General features: G+C 40.3%; 1 protein-coding gene across 19 annotated transcripts in view; it reads right to left on the bottom strand.

The window, feature by feature from the left end:
* col13a1 (collagen, type XIII, alpha 1) overlaps positions 1 to 13,881 on the bottom strand; it is a 193,715-nt gene that overhangs the window by 159,230 nt on the left and 20,604 nt on the right. For all 19 annotated transcript variants that reach the window (XM_061838092.1, XM_061838097.1, XM_061838098.1 and 16 more), the window contains exon 2: positions 8,277 to 8,346. In XM_061838092.1, the coding sequence (XP_061694076.1) occupies positions 8,277 to 8,346 (70 nt within the window). The remainder of the gene's footprint in view (positions 1 to 8,276; positions 8,347 to 13,881) is intronic.

The following is a 13,881-nucleotide window of genomic DNA, read 5'->3' as shown; positions in this document are numbered from 1 at the left end:
CCCCTTAAATAACCAACACGATGACCCTGGGAACCCTGGCCCTGTGTCAGCTGCATAGGTTAGAGGAAGCCTCTTGTATAGAAGTCTGTCATTGCTGTTCAGTTTTAGCTTCAACTATTCCTACAACTATGTCATTATTCCTGAATATTTGTGGATCCATCCATCTTCATCATCTTATCAAGGGTCAGGTCACTGGGGTAACAACTTACACAGAGAAGCCCTAACTTCAACCTCCCAAGTCAATTCATCCAACTCTACCGGAAGATCCCAAGACGTTCTCAGGACAGCTGATCTAGTCAATCCAAAGTGTACTCGGACTTTCCTCCATTTCTACATGTCTGAAAGACGTCACCAGGGATATATCCAGGATGCATTAACTTTGAGACCCTCCTGGATTTCCAGATTTCTTATCCTATATAAAAGCTGTCAATCTCCAGGCCCAGGTGGCAAATGTGGCCCGCCACAGAAATGTATGTGGCCCGAAAAAGCAAATCATTTGCAACAACTTTCATGATTCTTGCTGAAATCCATCAACCCATCCCTTTATCCGAGGTTGGGTGGTAGTGGCAGAAGCTTTCGCAGGGACCCCCAGAGTTTCTTCTCCCAGCCACTTTGTCCAGCTGTTTCGGGGGGATCCTGAGGTATTCCAAGGCCATCCTGGAGACAGTCTCTCCAGCTTGTCCTGGGTCTTCCTCGGGACCTCTTCCCAGTGGGGTGTGCCTAGAACACCTCACCAGATAGGCAGGTGCCCAGGAGGCCTCCCAATGAGATGCCTGAGCCACCACATGTGGCTCCTCTCAATGCGGAGGAGCAGCGGCTCTAATCTGAGCCCCTCCCAGATGACTGCGCTTCTCACCCTATCCCTAAGGGAAAGGACGGACACCCTATGGAGGAAACTCATTTTGGCTGCTTGTGTCCGGGATCTTGGTCTTTCAGTCATGGCCCAGAGCTCGTGACCACAGGTGAGGAAAGGAACATAGCTCAACAGATAAATTGAGAAGGAACATAGCTCAACGGGTAAATTGAGGGCTTCGCCTTATATCCATCTTCAACACATTCTCACTATACACTGTGTTGATGTGGGAGTGCTTCCCCCTTCTGAGACTACGGATGGTGGTCCACAATTATTTTTAAGCCATCCTCAAGTCTTTCTACATGGCCTCAACAAACTTCTTCCACGCCTGAGTATTTGTTTCAGCAGTACTCAATTCCAGTACCTGACAGATCCACTGGGAGCTCCACATGCACAAAAGGCCCTTCTTCACCTTGACAGCATACCTTATACCATTGGTGTCTAATATCGGGTCAGAAGATTGGCCCCATGACAGGCAATGACCACCTAACAGCCACAGCTCCTGCCGGCCATCTCAGCAATGGGAGCATGAAACATACATCACTCTGACTCAAGTCCTCCCATATATGAGCAAAATTCTTTAAACTCCTTCTGAAAGAGGACTCCGCCAGATATTACCAGCACACCTTCGCAATACATTTGGGCCTGCCAGGTTAGACCAATATCTTCCCCCACCATCAGAGTCAACTCACTACCAGGTGACTGGTTGACAGCTTGGCCCCAGTCTTCACCCGAATCTCCATGATTGTTATGGTGTTAGAGGGAATTTTTTGCGCTTTTGTCTTCTGGGTAAACCCCATTGTACGGGTGGCAAGAATCTCTTTGCCGAGGGTGATCCTACCAGGGGCGTGACGCGCCACACAATTTAGCTCCTTGCAGGCGTGTCAAACTCTTTTTTTCATCACAAACCACATTCTAGTTCGGGTTTCCCTGTGAGTGCCAATATGAGTGAAAATATATAAAAGAAAATTCTGCCTCATCATATTTACAAATCAAATTTATGAACTAGTTTTGATGTCAGAAATCAAGTATAATTATGTTTTCAACTATTATTGATGTTTGGTGAGATAAAAAAAAATGCTTTCTGTATCTCAATGTGTGTCATTTATCATATGACAGTTAAAAATTTCTGTACAGATTTGAACAAGAATCACAGAAGTTAACACGCATGATTTACTTTCGCAGGCCACATTAAATCATGTGGCGGGCTGGATCATGCCCCTGGGCCTTAAGTTTGACACCTGTGGATTATTGGGACGTACATCTCTACTATGGTAATGTGACCGATCCAGGAGGTATTTTTCTAAAATTTGGATCAAAATTTAAAATCTTCATCCATAATTAATAATGTTGAGTTAGTCCAATCATTTTTTTTTTGTTGTTTCCAAAACCCTTTTTACAGTAACTTGATGGGAGTGAGAGGATTTAACAGTAACTAAAATGGTGAAGGGATAATGGAATCAAATGCGGCAATGTTGTTTGTATTTCATGAGGGCTGTCTGTGCATGTCAAAAAATTAATTAATTGTGAAAATCTTGCAATGCCCTAAACTGGGAGTTGCGTCATGAAATGAGACAACCAGGGATCAACTAATCAATTTTACTCAACATTCATTTTATACTATTTATCCTCTTCATCAAAGCCAGGCTTGTGTATTACTACACCATCGGTGATGCGAGCCTATTATTAAACCAATAATCAATATATTATCAAAGTGTCTTTTTAAATACATTACATCCAGTTTTCATTGTAATTTAACATTCATACTAGGGTGTGGATGTGATTGTTTTAGAATACAGTATACGTATTCTGACTACTATTTGGAAAAAACAACTGCTGTAATCTTTATTAGCATTGCATGAATTAAAATGTACTTTCCAATCTGCATTTCTTCATCAATAAATAAACTTCTCTCACCTTTCATTTAAAGATGATCAGCATGTATCTGGCAAAGAAATACAGCGATAGGTATAAAAATGTTTATCATTTGATGTGCATGAAACATCTACATAACTCACGGTGTAAGTGAGACTTAGAACATTTATTAATGTTAATTTATTTATTAATTATTCCCTCACAAGATGAGTTTTGCAGATAATGTTAACTTTGAGGAGCGAGAGCTGATGTCCTCTAAAGTTCAGACAGTTTCCATTTTTGATATTAAATAGAAATAATGGATGGATATGTATTTTATTTGGTGGAACTATATGGAGCTGTAATGAATGAGTTAATATCAAGAGGATTTCTGCTACGTATTGCAACGGCAGTAAACAATGCATTACATAATCCTCCTGGCTCGTAATACTAATATATATCATATGTATATATACAACATGATTATGTTGGTTTATGTGACTGTGAATGGAACGTGAGTATAGGTAACCTAATCTGCACTATGCCATCCTGCCCAGACAGGAGGAAATGTAGGATGAAAAATCAGATACCATGCATTTTTGGTCTTTATTTTCTCTTTCCGACATCTCTGAACATCCCTCAGGTAAACTTTGGAAGTCAACTTCCTGTTCGTCAGGAATAAAATTACAATTAGTTCCTACCCCTCATTCTTGCCTATTGACCACCAGCACTCACAATAATACAGGGCAATGGCTGACACAAGCACATTTCTTCATTGCAGACAAACATACAACATAGAATCAGATTTCCTCAGGGTTCTTCTGAATGTGGATAAAAATAGCATCACACGGTGAATAAAACGAACACCTGCTGTAAATCTACAGTGAAACCATAGACAATTGATCTAATATGTACTGTATATGTTCATATATTTAAAGTGCCACTGACACTAAAATATACATTTTAAAATAGGTATTGTAATCAAACCTACATATAATATTAATCACTTTGCTGATAATACGAGTCGGAAAAAGTGAGCTGGGAGCATTTTATTAAAGCGCAAATTTGCGAAAGTTTGACTCGATATCCCAGTGGCAGCCATATTGTCTGTGACCTCATTTGCAGATTTCACACTTGGGCAGTCACCATAGATAACACACTGTGCCAAATGGTATGGCAGATGAACAAGAGCAATTTCTCAGAAGCGAGTGAAGCGACCTGGGCCATTTTACTGTATCATTTTGAGCCATATTGAGACAATATGTGGATCACTTCTCACTAAAAACAGACTCTCTGAAAGACAGACGAGGAACCCGATTAAATGTCCAAAATGAGTGGCCCATACTTGTTCGATTTCCTAACCCTTTTAAAAGTCTTGTGTATGTAGCGTAGTCAGGAGGACCCGTGCCTGGCGAAGTAAATATGTCAGCGGTACCCACACAACTGGTGGCTGGTGAGGAGAAAGCTCCTTTTCTCCTCCCTGCCCCCAGGTATGACTGCATGCATTTTTTTTAAATAGCTCTATACACACCTACCTGTCATTTGGAACCCACAAAGCTCTTATCCTTTGCACATGTGCAATCCATCTTTCACAATGAATCGGGTCTTTTAGAAACGAGTAAATCCCTCCTCCTGAGTGTTCGAGCAAAATCCAGCAACACAATGAGCCAGCATTTTGGCTAAAACGCAGATAAAACAGGTAATTTCCCACCGGTACAAGAGGTAAAGACACTTGACTTCGCTGCTGTAGGTGCCTGCAAAATACGTAACTTCCAGCTTCATCTTCTTCAACCCGATGCCCTCGAGAGGTTTTTCGTGGCGGGAGATGAAAAAAATCCTTATACGGCAACATTCTGACATGCTGTGAACAAATGGATGAGTCCTTTCCGGCTGTTTTTTTTTTTTTGTTTACTTTTTTTTGGGTGTGTTTTTTTTTTTTTGTTAACAACATACTAATTTTCCTGTTTTAGGTGTCAGTGGCACTTTAAATATAAATATCCTATGGGGGCACGGGGGAGCATCCGTAGAGCTTTGGCCTCGCACTTCTGAGGACTGCATGTCCTCCCCTTGCCTGCATGGCTTTACTTTGGGCACTCCGATATCCTGGCACATCCAAAAAACATGTATTCGTTGGAAACTCTAAATTGCCCCTAGGTGTGATTGTGAGCGCGACTGTTTTCTGTCTCTATGTGCCCTGAGATTTGCTGGCAAAGAGTTCAGGGTATACCCTGCGTCCTGCCCGTTGACAGCTGGGAGGGGCTCCAGCACTCCCGCGACCCTCATGAGGATAAGTGGTGAAGAGGATGGATGGATGGATGGATGGATGGATGGATGGATGGATGGATGGATAAATATGGTATATTTGAGGCACAAATCATTAAATAAGGAAAATGACTACCTGGTGGATTTTAACCTACAGACTTATGGAAGGGTCTATCCAGGTTTATAATATTTAATATATTCATTTACTATTGCTTACCTCTCTTAGCATAAAATAATAATAATAATAATAATAATAGCATGTTGAATGTAGTTCATATTGTTCTTTAGCCCCCACTTCATACTACCATAAATTACCTATATGACTTATACTGAGGGTTGAGGGTAGCTGGAGTCTCTCCCACTTGACAGTTGACGAAAAGAAGATCACACCAAGGACTGCTCAATTATTGACACTCACATTCACACATTGTGCTTAAACTGATGACGAACTACCGAATGTACAGTCAAATTAACCACTACACTACTTGGTCTCCAGCAAATATACAGTATACGTATTAATATTCATATTCATTCCAGCTTCCCTCAACCCTCATCGAGAGAAGTGGTGCAGAAAATGGATAGATGGCCAGATGGGATACCATCTAATTTATATACTATATTATAGTCAGGGACTGACATTATGGCGCCAATAGCTGGAATGCCAGTGTGGGGTGACAAATACACAGCACAGTTTTAGTAATCCAGTCATATGATCATTGTGATCAATCTTGTCCGACAATAATCTGTCCTAATGTCAAACAAAAGTCAAATCTATCTACCGGTAATTTTTCTGTCTGTACAGCTAGCTGGTTAAAAAAGATGGGAACTGACAGCTGAATAAAGACAATGCAATCACTGCCACCCAAAACCATTTGGAGACCGACATAGACAGCACACTCATACTGTTGATATCAGTATGAGGCCCACTCAGCTCTAAGCAATGGGCTTGGTAAGTCCTATGCATCCTTTTAAAGCGTCATGTACTATATGTTGCCCATAGTTGTGTTTTATGGTTATGGTAAACATTTGACTATCAAGGGCAGGAGGTAGGCTACATCCTGAACTGGTTGCCATCCAATTTCAGGGCCCATGGAGACAAACAACAGTCGCACTCATAATCACACCTTGGGGCAATTTAGTCTCCAAATAATGCCTGTTTTGGGGACGTGGGAGGAAACTGGAGTGCCCGGAGAAATCCGCACAAGCATGGGGAGGACTAGCAAATGCCACACATGGGAAGGCCGGGATTTGAACTGTGGGGATAACGCTCTACAGCTGCACCACCGTGCCACCGGTTTCGATTTCCACTTGTCCTCAATTTGTCTGTGAAAAATATACTCATCTTGTAGACAAAATTAGGAAATTTAAGTTTGGTGATGATCCAAATGAGTATTTTTCTCCCAAGTAAAATACCACATCAATATGTATTACAATATGTCTTGAGGAATATTGAATGTGTGGTATTGTACCCACAACTGGTGTGTTTTTTCATGCAACTATATTTATAGTCCTAGATGATGTTACAAGTTTTGATCATCTGTCACTGGGACTACTTCTTCCCTTTACACTCAATTTATTCATTGAGGATCCTGTCTCCATCAAGGCACCGCAGTTCTGCCCTCTCAGTCACCAGGCAATGCCAAGAATCAAAAGTATGGCATCCATGTGAACAGAGTGTGTGCTTGGCAAAGACTGACAGGGGCCAGGTGGGTAGCACTTCCTACAGTTCATTGTATCACATAAGAACTGTTTAGTATATTTAGTCTTTTAGTTTATTTTTTCAATCAAGGTACTTTAGGATGACTTATTGCAAAGCACTTCACTTTTCACTTTTTAAAAATTATTTGACAGTCATAGTTGTGACTAATTTATAGTTTGCAAACCACTATGAATAATTAGTAATTATTTTTACTTAACAAACTCTCTTTAACTCTAAATGGTGGACTTAAGGTATAGACAGACCCAACGATGCCATACTATTGATGAAATATATATATATATATATATATACATATATATATATATATATATATTATCCAAGAAGCTTATCCTCACAAGCGTCACAGGAGAGCTGTAGCCTATCCGAATTAGCTTCGGGTGAAAGGGACAGACTGCACCCTGAACTGGTCACCAGTCATCTGCAGGGCAGATATCGACACGATCAATGAGCGGGAATCGATCCCACGCTGCCCGCACCACAATCAGGCGTGTGTACCACAATATCATCAGTGACTATGTGTGCATGTAGATAGATAGATAGCCCTATTAAACCTTTTGAGACACAACAACCCCCACAGTTGTTATTGTATATCTGGGAAGGCACCAAAAGTCACAAGCAGACATAAAAGTGTGAGACCATCTTGGAGTCTTGGCGTTGAAAGTCTGCCACACCTGGAGCTATTGGTCAATCTTTTCTGAAGCTACAAACTGATCACTAAATTAATGGGAGTTCACAGGCTGACCCACAGCCACTTCGCATCATGTTGAAACACTCACAACCTATTTACAAGAATTTGCACTAATGTGTTAGGATGACTAAATGCTGCTGTTCCCATCCTGTTGCGGGACTCATACATGAGCACAAACATGCACAGTTTTTCAATACACAGTAGTGGAAACTGACTGAAGCTTTCTGTAAAATGTCATTCACGACACAGATTTAAAAATACCTTTTGTATCTAATTACTGAATGGCTTACATCTGGGTGAAAACTGCTATTTTAAAACAGAGGTTATTTCTCAGTTTCTGTAATTCTGTTGTGTAACATATTAGATACAAATTGGAAACAATTGTCAAGCAGAGTGCATTTAGTCAACACGTTTCTGTAATTTGTTCAGACATGTATTCTCAAAAAGATTATTGCTGTATGTGTGGCCTGTACCAGATCCTTGTTTATTAATACAGCAAAATGATTGGATCTCAAGGAGGACTGGGAGGTAAAATAGCAAATTTGTGAGATCTAGAAGGTAATTGCTGCAAAACCTTTTATCCCCTGAGTCTGCATGATTTCTTGCATAACCATTTGCATTTGTATAATCACAATTTCAGGAATATTGTGTTCTTTGGTTGGTCTTCCTTGTGACCTTCTGATCTGTTCAGCCAAGCTTCTTGCTTTGGACGGCCTATATAACCTCCAGACTTAGGTGAGCGTTTAAATGTCGATATCAGGGACCACCCGATGTCAACTCCGATAGCCTCCAAGACCACCCGATGTCAACTCCGATACCCTCCAATACCCCCGTTGCATCCAACTTTGATTTACACTGTTACAGTTTCTTCAGACCACGCCAAAGAATGGGAAACATACCTGGTGGACACAAGCAGCTGGAAGGTGCCTCCCTCACTTCTCGCATCTTTGGTAATTGCGCTGCAAGCTTCTGCATTTGGAAAAAGAATGAATTCAGTCACATTTTGATTCTGAGCAAAAAGGCACGGTACATGCTAAACTGGTCACCAGCCAATTACAAGGCAAGTATAGACAATTATTCACACGTATGGGCAATTTAGAGTCTTCAATTAATCTATCATGCATATTTTTGGAACGTAGAAGAAACCAGACCCCTTGGAGAAAACCCATGTAGACATGGGGAAAACATACAAAGACCACGCAGGTGAGCCCAAATTTGAATACAACTTCTCAGAACTGTAAGGCAACTATGCCAACCGGTAGTCCAGTGTGCCACCCTGGGATAATGACCTTTAAACCTAAAATTTGTATTATTTTTGTGCACAAACTGTATGTCACAAATGCCTTGTAGTTTTCTGGGCACTGTCTGTGACAGTGCATCACTGTCTGTTATCTCAGTCTGTGACATGATAGTCTGGTCAAAATATTATTAAAGGAAAAAAGATCCAAGAGCTTCAGAATTTGAAATATTCCTGTCTGACCAAAACTAAAATATACTTGGCCGCTAGATGAAGCAAGATTACTTCACTCAAGGCCGATAATGCGTTTAACTCACATACAAACAGATGAAAACTTAATGTGTGGGTTCAAATGTTGAAGGTAATGGAATGTTAAAGTAGTTTGCAGATGTTAAAAAAAACAGATCAAAGTATGTAACAGGAAGAAACTACAGTGTATTTGGAGGACTGTGTTGAATATTAAAAACTCAATGAGGATTTGTTTAAATAAAAGTTGTTGTTTTTTTACAGCCCAAAAACTCTAGAAGAATCGGAAATTTCTCCTTGATATGATTCAAAAATTCAAGAGCAACGCAAATTTGAAAAACTGACTTTACACAACGCCATACAGGCATTTTGGAATTTATAGTTGTGCACCTTCCTGTCACGTCCCATCAGAAACGAGAGTAGGACCCAAATGCAGGAACTCGGAAGACGCAAGGTAGTTCAAGAAGAGACACGTTTATTATATGCAGAGGTAGGGGATCGAGCAGGCAGTCCGGTGCAGCAGGAGTCGGTACACGGGAGAACAATCAACGCAGGCAGAAGTATCAAAGGAGTCAGGCTTACAAGGTTAGTCGGAGAACGGACGAAGGTCGGTACACACAGGTTCAATTAGGGATACCGGAGCACACGAATGGGACATGAAGATCATGCGAACTGGCCCGGCCAGTTGTCATCGCGGTCATATAAATCCACAGCATCATCAGTCTGCATGAGGCGCAGGTGTGCACCTTCCAATCAGAGCACCTGCGCGGACACCCGCACAGCTCGTGCTGGAGCGGCAGGATCATGACACTTCCATGTACTACCTCATTGTGCCGAACATGCCAGGCACCATTGAATTCTATTGGATGTACAAACTATAATTTCATTGAAGTCGGGATGTTCTGTAAAATGTTGATAAAAATAGAGTCTAGTGATCTGCAAATCTTTTTCAACCGATGACCTATAATCTCCAATGGTTATTTGCAAATGTTCACTGATTTTGAATTTGATGCTCAAAAAGTTCGGACAAATCCATATTTACTGCTATTACCACATTTGTTTTTTTACAACAGTCAATGAGCATTTGGGAACTCTGAAGAATAATTGTTGAATCGCTGTAAGTGGAATTATTTCCCATTCTTGCTTTATAAACAACTTCAGTTGCTCAACAGTCTGGAGTCTTTGTTGTCATATTTTGTGCTTCATGATACACACATTTTCAATTACAGAAAGATTTTGACTGTAGGCAGATCTGTTTACAGTCGTACTTGCACTCTTGTACAACAAAGCCACACTGTTTTAATACAGTGAAGAAAATAAGTATTTGAACACCTGTGCTATTTTGCACGTTCTCCCACCAAGAAATCACTGAGGGGTCTGAAATTTTCATCGTAGGAGGATGTCCACTGTGAGAGAGATAATCTAATCTAAATCTAAATAATCTAAGAAAAATCCAGAAATCACAATCTATGATTTTTTTAACGATTTAGTTGTGTGATACAGCTACAAATAAGTAATTGAACACCTGTCCATCAGCTAGAATTCTGACCTTCAAAGACCTATTAGTCCGCCTTTAAAAGTCCACCTCCACTCCATGTATTATCCTGAATCAGATCCACCTTTGTGAGGTCGTTAGCTGCATAAAGACACCTGTCCACCCCTTACAAGCAGTAAGACTCGAACTTGTAACATGGCCAAAACCAAAGAGCTGTCCAAAGACACCAGAGACAAAATTTTACAACTCCACACGGCTGGAAAGGGCTACGGAGAAATTGCCAAGCAGTTTGGTGAAAAAAAGGTCCCCTGTTGGAGCAATCATTAGAAAATGGAAGAAGCCAAACATGATGGTCAATCTCAATCGGAGTGGAGTCCCATGCAAGATACCAGCTCATGGGGTCTCAATGATCCTTAGAAAGGTGAGGAATCAGCCCAGGACAACACGACAGGACTTTGTTAATGACCTGAAAAGAGCTGGGACCACCTTTTCCAAGGTGAGTGTTGGTAATACACTAAGACGTCATGGTTTGAAATCATGCATGGCATGCAAGGTTCCCCTGCTTAAACCAGCACATGTCAAGGCCCGTCTTAAGTTTGCCAATGACCATTTGGATGATACAGAGGACTCATGGGAGAAGGTTTTGTGGTCAGATGAGACCAAAATGGAACTTTTTGGTCATAATTCCACTAACTATGTTTGGAGGAAGATGAATGATGAATTCCATCACAAGAACACCATTCCAATTGTGAACCATGGGGTGGTAGCATCATGCTTTGGGGGTGTTTTTTCTGCTCATGAGACTGGACAACTGCACTCTATAAAGGAGAGGATGAGCGCAGCCATGTAGTGTGAGATTTTGGGGAACAACCTCTTTCCTTCAGTCAGAGCATTGAAGATGGGTCTTGGCTGGGTCTTTCAACATGACAATGACGTGAAGCACACAACCAGGAAAACCAAGGAGTGGCTCCGTAAGAAGCATATCAAGGTTATGGTGTGGCCTAGCCAGTCTTCATACCAAAACCCAATAGAAAATCTTTGGAGGGAGCTGAAACTCCATGTTTCTCAGCGACAGCCCAGAAACCTATCTGATCTAGAGAAGATCTGTGTGGAGGAGTGGGCCAAAATCCCCCCTGCAGTGTGTGCAAATCTGGTGAACAAATACAGGAAACGTGTGACCTCTGAAATGTCAAACAAAATATTAACATTGGTTTTCTCAGGTGTTCAAATACTTATTTTCAGCTGCTTCACACAAATAAATCGTTGAAAAAATCATGCATTGTGATTTCTGGATTTTTCTTTCTAGATTAGATAGAAACCTGTCTTATCTCGAGAAGGTCTGTGTGGAGGAGTGGGCCAAAATTCCTCCTCCAGTGTATGCAAACCTGGTGAACAACTACAGGAAATTTTTGACCTCTGTAATTGCAAACAAAGACTACTGTACCAAATATTAACATTGTTTTCCTCAGGTGTTCAAATACTTTGCAGCTGTATCACACAAATAAATCGTTAAAAACATACATTGTGATTTCTGGATTTCTTTTTTTTAGATTATCTCTCTCACAGTGGACATGCACCTACAATGAAATTTTCAGACCCCTCTATGATTTCTCAGTGGGAGAATTTGCAATACAGCAGGGTGTTCAAATAATTCTTTTCTTCACTGTATGTGCAGAATATGGTTTGGGATTGTTTCATTGAAATAAGCAGGGACGTCCCTGGAAAAGACTGCAAAACTATGTGCACCTTTCAGCATTAATGATGCCTTCACAGATGTGCCAGTTACCCATGCCATGGACACTAGATCACCCCTATATCATCATAGATACCAGCTTTTGAACGTCACAGCAATTGAAAAAAAAAAGATGGTCCTTCTCATCTTTGACCTGGAGGACATGATGTCCATGAATTTGAGAAACAATTTCAAATGTAGACTCATCAGACCACAGAACACTTTTTCATTTTCCATCAGTCTTTGTCAGATGAGCTTGTGCCCTGAGAAGACACCAGAGTTTCTGGGCGTTGTTGATACAAGTATATGGATTTCGCTTTGGATAGTACTTTTAACTTTCATTTGTAGCTGTAGCTATGAAGTATGTGAACTGACACTGGTTTTCTAGAAATATTCCTGCGCTCATGTGGCAATATCCTTTACACAATTATGCCTGTTTATAAAGGTGTGCTCTCTGAGGGATCAAATGTTCCAATGCGCCAACGCATCCAATATTGGTTTTCATTCTTGCTGCTTACGTGCAGAAATGTTTTCAGATTCTCAGAATTTTTGGATGTTATTATGCACCAAACTTTATTAAACATGGTACCTAAATTCCCTGAATGTTGAGAATCATTCTTAATCTGTTGAGTTATATAATCACTTGATCTTTTTACACCCAACCATGACACTCACCTGTTTCCAATTAATCTGTTCACCTGTGGAAAGTTAGTTTGGATTTTTTTTTTAGCATTTCTTAACTTTCCCAGTTTTTGTTGCCCCTGTCCCTGTTTTTTTTTTTACATGTTGCAAGCATCAAATTCAAAATGAGAGGGAATACCCCCCCCAAAAAAATCAGTTTAATCATTAAGTATATTCTTTGTCATGTATTCAATTGAATATAGTTTGAAAATGATTTGCTTTGCTTTGTTCTGCATTTAATTTATATTTTACACAATTTGCCCAAAACATTGGAACTGGATTTTAAGAGTAGATAAGAAGAGGCACATAAGGTCTCCTAAAAAGCTTCAGTTGTTATTCTTAGATAGGAGGGATAATACTTGTGTTTTGCTAATTTTATCTGTATAAAAGATGATAACAGATTGATAACATAAAATTAGATGTGGAAATTAAGCTACCAGTACATCAATACAGACCTGTACTGTAGCTCAACATTCTACTCGGTATAAAGCTGACAATGAAACCGCAAAATTCAACATTCAGAGCAAGATTTTCTCATTCTATTAAAAAAACATATGAAAAACCTGATTAATTGATTATATTTTCATTATTCTTCCCATAAAAACACAATTCTCAAACCTTTTTTTCTAATGTTCATCAAATTTAATATTGTTTACATTGTCTCACTTCCTCCATATTTTTTATTTTAAGCAATTCAGGCTACTCAGTTTACCATTGTCAGAACTTTATGTAATTGTTCAACTTCCTCAGCATCGAGAGTATTCATCATAATGGCAATTTTATGAACATTGGCCTTAAAGTTCTGAGGAACCGGGTTCAAATCCTGGCTCTGACTGAATGGAGTTTCCAAGTTCTTCCTGTGCCTGCATGGGTTTTCTTTTCTCTAGGCACTCTAGTTTCCTTCCACATCCCAAAAACAAGCATTCATTGGAGAAATTGCCCCTAGGTGTGATTGTGAGTGTGAATGTTGTCTGTCTCAAAGTGCCTTGTGATTGGCTGGCAACCAATCCAGGGTGTACTCCGCCTCCTGCCGATGACAACTGAGATTGGGTTCAGCAATCCCGCAACCCTCATGAGGATAAGTGGCTGGATAGCAATTATATGATCATGTTA

Source organism: Syngnathoides biaculeatus, chromosome 12 (genome assembly GCF_019802595.1).
Source record: "Syngnathoides biaculeatus isolate LvHL_M chromosome 12, ASM1980259v1, whole genome shotgun sequence".
Taxonomy (NCBI): domain Eukaryota; kingdom Metazoa; phylum Chordata; class Actinopteri; order Syngnathiformes; family Syngnathidae; genus Syngnathoides; species Syngnathoides biaculeatus.
Note: the sequence above shows the minus strand (reverse complement) of the source record. Positions and strands in the feature narration are given on the sequence as shown.